The sequence below is a fragment of the Pteropus vampyrus genome, unplaced genomic scaffold (assembly GCF_000151845.1).
Source record: "Pteropus vampyrus isolate Shadow unplaced genomic scaffold, Pvam_2.0 Scaffold14, whole genome shotgun sequence".
Taxonomy (NCBI): Eukaryota; Metazoa; Chordata; class Mammalia; order Chiroptera; family Pteropodidae; genus Pteropus; species Pteropus vampyrus.
Window position 1 is genome coordinate 3839446 of NW_011888795.1, and position 10148 is coordinate 3849593.

At 34.4% G+C, this 10148-nt stretch overlaps 1 protein-coding gene across 2 annotated transcripts in view; it reads right to left on the bottom strand.

Moving 5' to 3' along the window:
- Positions 1 to 206: 206 nt before the first annotated feature.
- The window catches only part of CCDC50 (coiled-coil domain containing 50), a 70787-nt gene continuing 60845 nt past the window's right edge, over positions 207 to 10148 (bottom strand). For both annotated transcript variants that reach the window (XM_011381491.2, XM_023525764.1), the window contains one exon: positions 207 to 6369. In XM_011381491.2, the coding sequence (XP_011379793.1) occupies positions 6350 to 6369 (20 nt within the window). In that variant the 3' untranslated portion in view covers positions 207 to 6349. The remainder of the gene's footprint in view (positions 6370 to 10148) is intronic.

Genomic DNA, 10148 nt, shown 5'->3' on the forward strand with positions numbered 1-10148 from the left:
TTGGGTATATTTGTCGAGAACTAAAATGTACTAGGCATCAGTATCATTTTACATGTGGTTACAGAAAGTGAATGGAACTGGAATAGGAAAAAAATTTACACTAATTAAACAGAGATATATTAGGTTTACTTTGTAAAGAAGAAATAATACTCCCAGAACATCCCAAGTCCTTGAACACAGTAAAGAACACATGAGTCAGAGACCAATGACTTAACAGATGACTTTATTAAGAGGACAAGATTGGTGTTTGTTTCAAAACATCCAGGAAAACAAGTACACACTTATACAATACTTTGGTTTAAAAATTATTCATAATATCAATGTTAATCCTGATGTTTAAAGAATCAAATGGGACACAGGTGTGAAAAACAAACCATAAAAACACAAGCTTGCATAGATGAATTAATGTAGGTGTTTAAGTGGCATTTAAGGGAGGTTTGAATACTGGAGAGTCCAAATGACATTTCCACCTCAACCTCCCAAGACATATGAAAGTCACCAGCACCGTGTTTCTCATTTTCCTCCATTGGACCATGAGCAGGAACAACTTGTCCTGTATGAGGGTGAATTGAAATAGGCTGTTTCCATTAGCCTAGTCCAGATGGGTTGTGTACATACTCACCAATACCCAACACCAGTCACCTTTAAGGCATCCACAAAATGTCCCTCACAGTTTCACTTAATCTCTAGATAGGCATGTGGTTTGAGGTGGCCTCTGTTTTGTCCTCAGACAGGCAACTGTATTCCATTAAGGTTCTACTTAGTTCTATGAAGTAACTATTTCAAAGCTGCCTTTTCCTCTGAGGTTTGGCTACAAATTAATGAGCTCGAGATAATATCTCACTTGTTTTTCAAACATACCCACATTCAAAATGTCACAAGAGTTCTTACCAAAGAATCTGAAACTGCCTGGGTACCGTGAAATATCTCTCTCTCATGAGAATACTTTTCCAAACTATGAGACAAAGGACAGCACCACCTCAAATTTCCTGAGCAACTTGATTTATATGAGCAAACTCTTGTACTTTATAATTAAGCACCTTTTCAAAATATAATATTGTGCTGGGATGGATTCTTAAGGAAAACTCCATTAGAGAATTCTCATTTTGGAACATTTTTAGGTTATCTTCCCACTATACCATCTCATTATTTACAATACTTTGTGAAATAAATATTGAGTTGCCTTTAAGAGGCAGGTGAAAAATATAGCTATTTCTGAGAAAGGGCATTTGGCGTTCAGTTTATAGCAAGGGCTTAAGTTAGAGCCTATGGTGATTTTGGAGATTAACTCAATCAGAATTTTTTTTTTTTTTAATTCTGACATCAAAAACTTACTAAATGTAACAGCTAGAAACTATTTTAGCAATTATGGTCTGAAATTCAGTGCAACAAAAGCATATCCCAAGTATATCATATGTAATAGTATATTCTCTCAACTGTCTTCTCTTCATTGGCCTTAATCCTTGCTCTTTTGTGAAGGAAATGTCACTCAAACCCTGTCTTTCAGTTCTTGCATTCTTTGTAGAGGAACCTCAGCAATAAATAATGGGGCACTGAGTTACACAATTAATTCTGTTCTTATCTGAAATGCTGAACCCAGTGTAGTGCTCCTTATGCTATAAAGAGTTACTCAAAAACATTTTCTAGTATGCTAAGAATACAGAAAAAAACATATTAAATCTATTAGGAACATATTTCCAGGTAGTTTTCACAAATATATACGGGAAAGAGAATGTTTTTTAGGACCAGATAGTTCCACAAATTAACATGATTACTTAGATAATTCTGTTAGTCTGTGGTGTCAAATACAACCTTAAAAAAACACTCCAGTGTCTTCCCCACTACAGCATTAATTTTCCTGGTTAATTCTCTCTTAAAAGTAATAAAACAGACAGACTCTTCACATCAACAAATTTCCAAATTCAAGTAAATACCTCTTTTTTGTTTGATTTTTCTCTTTTTGCTGTTAATGGTATGCATTTCAATACCCAAGAGTGTTGGTGAGATTCTTACATAATGACTGACTTCACTGTGTAACTGAACCTTTGAAAATAACTTCTACACAGTCACGATGGGAAAAGACAGTCAATTCTCAATTACTCAGGATGTGATTGTCTGAAGAATCGGGCCAGGAAATTCTCCCTTTCCTACCGGCTTTTTTGGTCATGTTGCTGCTCATCCATAGAGAGGCAACTTGAAATGAAATGATCTATCTACCAGTTTACAGGCCAACCACAGCTCGGTGGGAGGAGGTCCAAAGCTCCAGGTAACAAGGATGTTGGGGGATCACCTGTGAATTTTATAGCTCAATGGTGAGTTGACAGTTGTTCACATATACGAAGTACAATACATTGACCTTGGTTGGAACCAAACTAATTTAAGGCAATATTGCTCCTCACAGGCAATGCTGGCATAAAGTGCAGGTCTCAACAGAAAAGTGACTCTGTAGAAGTAAGATTTTCCCAGTTTATCCCTTCTCTTCTTGCCTTCCCTGGAATTAGGTTTCAGCATTCCAACAACAGTTAAAAGGCAGGAGCGGCAACAGCCTCAACACCTCCCTTTAATGATAAATGTTATCAAGGGTAAAAGATTCTTCCAGCAAAAATTTGGACGACTTGTACCCCATGCAGCATTACCAGGACAGTCTCCAGGCTGCTTCTCCCTGCCCATATTACCTGTTATGGGTTAAGAGGAAAAGGGATTGTAGCAGTAAGATAAGCAGTTATGGCTTTAGGACTCACAGGCACCGCCAGATGTGAGGAGAAAATGGGACCTAATTTTAGTAACACTTCTCTATGAACAGTAAGTAATGAATGAAGTACTTTAAAAGTCTGTTTTTTCCTTTTCGCTGAAAGAGCAGGTATTGATTTTTTATGATTGTTTCTGAAAAGCCAATGTTATCAGAATACGGCACACTACGTATAGTAAATCTACCTGATCGGTGTTCCCTGCCCACATAAACAAATATTCCCTATATAAACACTGTTTTCTCAAAAGCAACCTTTGAATTCTGTTCTCAGTCCTTTTAAATCTGAGTACACACGGTCTTGTTCCTTTCTTAGGCTGAAGATCTTACAGTCAATCGCCACAGCTGTCCTTCAAGAAAATCACTACTGAATAAATGCATAATCTTGGTATTCCCCCAAAGTGACTTTTATACAAAGGCGACACTCATTAGAAATCAAGGCCCTAAAATGTTAACCACTTATGTGGTAAACTGAATGCACCATATTATAGCAAGTGTTTCCAAAGAACGATTTGGCACAAAACAAAATTTAGAGAGTATTGACAGTATTAAAGAAAAATACTTATCAGTTAAAAGTTAATTATTTTTATACCCAAAAGTCCTGACATTGAGGGAATGGTAGGACAATGTCGACAATGAATTTATTCATCATCCAGTTCAGCTGCAGGCCACAGTAGAGAAGGGAAAAGTCGGTCCAGTTCATAGTTTCCTTTGTGGGTTCAGTGGAACACAAAGTCCAAGGTCACCCATTTTGGAATATTGGTCCAAGTGGCCACTGCCATTCTGAAAAGATTTTCCTCTTAGGAGCATCTATCCATATCTTTCTTTCCTAATTTAGATGTATCTCTATGATCAAAAGCCATATAGTCTTTCTTGAAGTTCATTAGTCTGTTGCTGGTTATAGTAAAGTCACTTGAGAAATAGTAATTCAGTGGTACACAAAGTCACTTTCTAAAAATCTCAATGTTCTTTTAAAGCATGTGTAGCAACTGTCCAGTCTTCCAATAAAATAATTATGTCTGACAATGGTTTGATACTACGGTCAAATTTTTTTCAACTCATAACATTTAATCTTACCCTCATCTCACCTTGCTTCCAGGCAACGACTTACAAAAGGTTAGGTTTGGGGGAGGGGATCTACATGTGCAGTCGCCTTCTAAGAGTCCTTAATATATTGTGCTCGTTCTGCAATACTGGTGTTAATGGAGCCGGGCCTTCGGAGAACAGAGGTATAGAAAGATTTTCCAAGGCCAAAAATATTAGTTTACATCACAACATTAAAGCATAATACATTGTGTACCTAAAAATTAAAATGTGTGTCTTCCAGCAGTCGGAACAGGAACAAAATAAATGCTTCCACATTTATATTAAAATGACAAAGTGAAAAGCAGAGAACACAGTGAAGAACATTTGGCAGTTCCTTAAAATATAGCTGTTAGCTGCTTCTGTAGTCACAAAGATAATTACGTTATTTGAATGAAAATAAGAAAATGTAACTGGTTGAGTTGGATTTTTGTCTCATTCACAGGGAAAGAACTACTATGATACTCTTTAAAAAGTGTTTGCTATACAAAAAAATTAAATTAAATTAAATATTAAAAAATTCTAATCTGTTAAAAACCTAAAAAAAAAATCAAATTTTCAATACAGATGTTGAATTGGGTATCACAAGGGAAATATCACCTTTGGTCACTCACCAAGACAGTTTAAACATTAACATCCTGGTTAAGTGTTAAGTGGTCTGATATTTTTGAATAAAAGATATCTGGTTAGCATTTTATAATAATAATAAATATAACTGGATGAAGTACATGAGAGGTAAGAGGAATGCAGAATTGTAAAAGTAAAACTAATCATTGCGTGATAGAAAAATAAACATTTATAAAATAAAAAATATGGCAAATGATGTTGCCCATTTGCCTAATTATCAAATAAAAATAGTTTTTGTTTTTTTTTTTTCTTTAAAGTTACCATAAAAACTTCTAAAAACATGAAGCAAAATCACAGGGCAGACAAAGAAAAATATAACATTACTATAAGTCAATAAAGCCCAAGCTTTGGATATTGAAACCACCCTCTGGAATTGGACTTAAGGCCAGGACCTCCAATTTGTTTGCCCTCGACTAAATGAAGATTTTTCTTCATTCACTTCATCACGGCCATTCGAAGTCCTGTTATCTTCCCTTTCCCCATTTCTCCAAAATGATTAACTACCTTAGAGTTCTGTTACTTTAACATTCCCCAAAATTTAACTCTTAGATATGTTTTACTCAAGTTCCTAAAATCCAAAAACTTTATGAAATTAAGTCTCTTTCTCAAAACGAAATACCAAAATCCACTCTCGGAAACTGCCCTAAATAGCTTCCTGACCACTGCCTGACTTTAAAGACTATCTGGAAAGATAAGGCAAACAGAAGGCATTTCACAGTGGGAAAAGAACAAATTAATAACTTTTTCTCTAGTCACCTACATATTTCTTTCCTAAACAAACAACACAATAGCATACTAGAATGCCAAAAACATCAGATTCAAACGAAGAAAAATAGGAAGTCAAGCTGCAGGGATATTATTTTTTTATATAGCATGACTGCTTTTTGTGTTAACTAGTACAAGAAAATAAGCATTTCCATATGGTTAGAAACTCCGCAAAGACTCTAGATTTCTTGAAGAGTCGTTTAAAGTTCTTGTATAAAGGATCCAATGACCATGTATCATTAATGAAAGTGTAGAACCAAATAGTGGGATAAAGAACCACTTTATCAACTTCATGTTGAATGAATCTAATTATTGACAAATAGACTAAATATTTTTGAGAGGTTGCGAATAAATACTGCTATGTTTTAAGCAAGAGGAAAACTTCAATCTATGACCAGAGAGAATGACTGTATCATCACTTATGTAAATATCTTCCCAATTCCATTCGCCTTGACTATAAGTAAATGTAAAAAAGGAATAGAAAGTTTTTCATTTTTAGTTGACTTTGCACAGACCTGAGTTTAAATACCACAGAATTAAATTTTTGCCAATAAATACTAACAAATGGGCGATGCCCAGTGGCTTCAGAAAGCCTTGCTATTGAAGAAGCAAAAGCAAAGAAAGTGTTAGAGAATGATTGTGATTTTTTTTTCTTTCCTAAAGACTACAAAAAGCAAAAGGGCCCTGTCTTTCAATATATCATACACTAATGGACCAAAAAAGTTATTACTTATATTCTTTTATTCTGCATTGTGTCCAAACATTGTTTTACCTTGATCATTATCTTCATGAAATTCTAATTGCTAAATAAAGCCTAGTCCCTAGCTACTAATATGCCATACCTAACAAAAATGGCATTTCATAGGTCTCTTACATACTATATCCCAGGAAGCATATGCAGCATAGAGGTGGTCAATATTCAGAAGCCAGATTTTCTTGTACTGCCCAAGTGATCAGGAATAACCAAAACATTTTAAATGAATTAAAATTATTTATGGTCAGAAAAACACTTGAAGATAAATCCCAAGAATACAAACATAGAAAGAAAAAATAAGTGTGGAATGCCTTCTGTATCATCCAGTAACATTTGCTACAGCGAGTCCGTTTTCAAGGCAGATTCCTAGGTTTTTACTGCTTATAATGGAAACCTGGGGAGGGGGAGGAAAAAGAAGAAACACAATTAAAAAAAATTCTTTGAAACTCAGCAATCTACAGATTCAATGTAATCCCTATCAAAACACCAATGGCATTTTTCATAGAACTAGATCAAATAATCCTAAAATTTATATGGAACCACAGAGAAGATCCTGAATAGCCAAAGAAATCTTGAGAAAGAACAGAGTTCTACCTGACAACCAACTATACCACAAGGATATATAGTAATCAAAACAGCATGGTACAGGCATAAAAAAAGATGCACAGATCAATGGAACAGAATGAAGAGCCTAGAAATAAACCTATGCCTATATGGTCAGTTAATCTATGACAAAGGAGGCAAGAATATACAATGGGGTAAAGACAGTCTCTTCAATAAATGATGTTGGGAAAACTGGACAGATACATGCAAAAAGAAAAAAAAAAAAAGAAACTAGAGTATTTTATTATACCACATACAAGAATATATTCAAAATAGATTAAAGACAAATGTAAGACCCCCAAAACCATAAAACTCCTTGAAAAAGTCATAGGCGATAAACTCTGACACAGTTCTTAGAAATATTTTTTTGGATCTATACCTTCGGGCAAGGGAAAAAAAAGAAAAAATAAACAAATGGAACTAAGTCAAAGTAAGAAGTTTATGCATAGCAAAGGAAACCATCAACGTAAAAGAAAAGACAGCCTACTCCAGCGGTCCCCAACCTTTTTGACACCAAGGACCGGTGCTCCTATGAGAATCTAATGCCTGATGGTCTAAGGTGGAGCTGAGGCGGTGATGCCAGAGCTGGGGGAGCAGCTGCAAATAGAAATGAAGCTTTGCTTGCTTGCCCACTGTTCACCTCCTGCTGTGCAGCCTGGTTCCTAACAGGCCACGGACTGCTACCAGTCAATGTTCCGGGGGGTTGGGGACTCCCGACCTACTGAGAGAAGATATTCGACAATGATATAGCCCAAAAAATAAGGAACTCATAACTTAAGACTAAAAAAACAAGTAATTCGAGTAAAAAATGGGCAGAGGACTTGAAAAGACATTTGTCCAAAGAGGACATACAGAGAGTCAACATGTATGAAAAGATGCTCAATATCACTAATCAACAGGGAAATGCAAATGAAAACCACAATGAGACAGGACCTCATACCTGTCAGAATGACTATCATCAAAAAAATCAACAAACAACAAGTATTGGTGATGATGTGGAGAAAAGGGAACCCTCATGCACTGCTGATGGGATTGCAAACTGGTGCAGCCATTATGGAAAACAATATGGAAGTTCCTCAAAAAATAAAAATAGAACCACCATATAACCCAGCAATTTCATTTCTGGGTATTTATCCAAAGAAACACAACACACCAATTCGAAAAGATATATGCACCCCTATGTTCAGTGCAGCATTATTTACAATAGCCAAGATAAGGAAGCAACCTAAATGTCCATTGACAGATGAATGAATAAAAAAGAGATAGTACATATATACAAAGGAATATTAGTCAGCCATAAAAAAGAATGAATTCTTGCCATTTGTGACAATATGGATGAATTTACAGAGTATTATGCAAAGTGAAATAAGTAAGAGAAAGACAAATACCACACGATGCCACTCATATGTGGAATCGTAAAAACAAAATAAATGAACAAATAAAACAGAAACTCATAGATACAGAGAACAAAGTGATGGTTGCCAGGTGGGAGGAAGGAGGGTTGAGGAGATGAGGGACAAAAAGGAAGGAATTAAGTAGTACAAATTAGCAGTTATAAAAACAGTCACAGGGATTTAAGTATAGCATAGAGACTATAATCAATAATACAATAAGGTTTGGGTTAGGGTTTAGGGTCAGGGTTAAAGTTAAGGAAAAAAAATAATACTATAATAACTGTATGGTGTCAGATGGGTACCAGACTTATTGGGGTGATCACTTCATTAGTTATATGCCTGAAACTAATATAATATTGTATATCAACAATTGAAAAAAAAATTTTAATTTTTGATACTGTTTATCTTTCTGCTCAGGCAAAATAATTTCTTTATTTTTATGCATTTCAAGTGGTTCTTGTTTTCTTTGTTCTTGATTATAATATACTTATATATAGAATCAATGTATTATTTTAATATTATGTATCAAATATATGTCAAAAACAGAAAGATACCCCCTAAAAAGTAATGCAAGCACAGAGTTTGAAAAAAAAAAAAATCATGAGCTACTTCCAGTTAAACCATGCATGGTGAAAAGGCCAGCAAAGGATGGAAATTGCAGTTTATGGGTTGTTTTGATAAAGTCCAACTAATCCCAAATTTTAAATGTCTTCTGTCTTATTCCCAACATTGGATGAATGAAGTAATGGAATAGGAAAGTGGAAGGAGAGCTTTTTAAAAAATACAAATGCCTAGAACCACCCTCCCCTCGAAATTCTGATTTAATTAGTCTGGAGTGGCACCACTACATTGGTATTTTGTAATGACTGAAGAACAAGAAAAAAGCTTGGGAATGCTATCATTACATTAGAAAAGAATAATAAAAACATCACCTAAGAAATCTTCAAAAATCATAGCAAATTATAAATATCAGTAAGACCTAATATTTATAAAGTCTACTGCAATCTGCTTTCATATATTTTACTCATATAATCCAGATAATGCTATGACTATTAAAATCAGGTCCATTTTCTGATGAGGAAATTAATATAAGAAACTACTTTTTCATGATCTCATTTTATGAATGTCATAAAAAATACACATAAGTGAATGCATACACTTTGAAGAGCAACAACAACACTCATTTTAAAGATTTGGTCCAACTTAAATCTCATATTCTTTCTTCATTTTCCTTGCTCCATTTTTCTTTTGCATAAGAGTTTTGTGTGTTGTGTGTATTTCTGTATGTATTTAAAGTCTAATGAATAGAGTCTTGGGCAGATGGAAAACAAGAGCTAGAATAGAAAAATCCCAGTAATTCTAAATGGTAGATACAGCCCCCCTTTAAGAATCTAATGAAAGCAACGAACTCCCTCTTGAAGAAAATGAAAATACACAGAAAAATTTGGCATTCAATTTAAGGTGTTTTGCTTTTGTTTTTGTTTTTTAATTTTCTTTTTTTTAATAAATGAAGAATACTGTAATGTTCTGCTGAGAGGAAGGATAACTTGTTTTTCCATTCTAATGATCTATAAGACAGCATTTGATTTTTCCACCATAGCATGAGTATTTAAAAAGATCCTAAACCTCACCATATATATTTTTCTTACCTTTATAAGAGGACTCTGATTTTGGGAAATGACGTGTGGAATTATGCTGATTTGTAAGAGTGTAATCCAAATCCTCGGCATCTGTCATGGTAGGTGGTGGCGGCCTGAAAGGAAGTCTGAATTTAGAGATATTCTAAGTAGTGATGACTACAATTCCACTGTTTGTTGGATAACATGGTTGAAACAATTTTTTTTTTTTAATTTTTATTGTTTACAAATGCAAAGTCAGAACATTTTAGAATTCTCATTTTACTTACTGGCCAGCTGCTGGACCTCAGACAAATTATTTTATCTTACTGTTCCTTTGTTTTGAAGCACATAATTCAGTGAAAACACATATTTTTGAAAACCTAATATGTGTAAGGCACTGTGTTTAGGGCTAGAGAAACAAAGATTGATGAGATGTAACCACTGTCATTAATGTGAAATTTACTCTGTTTTGGTAGGTTTATATAAAGAAAAAGAAGAAAGAAAGTATAAAAAAGAAGAAATTAATAAAGAAACTTAAGGAATGAAGGAGAAAAAAG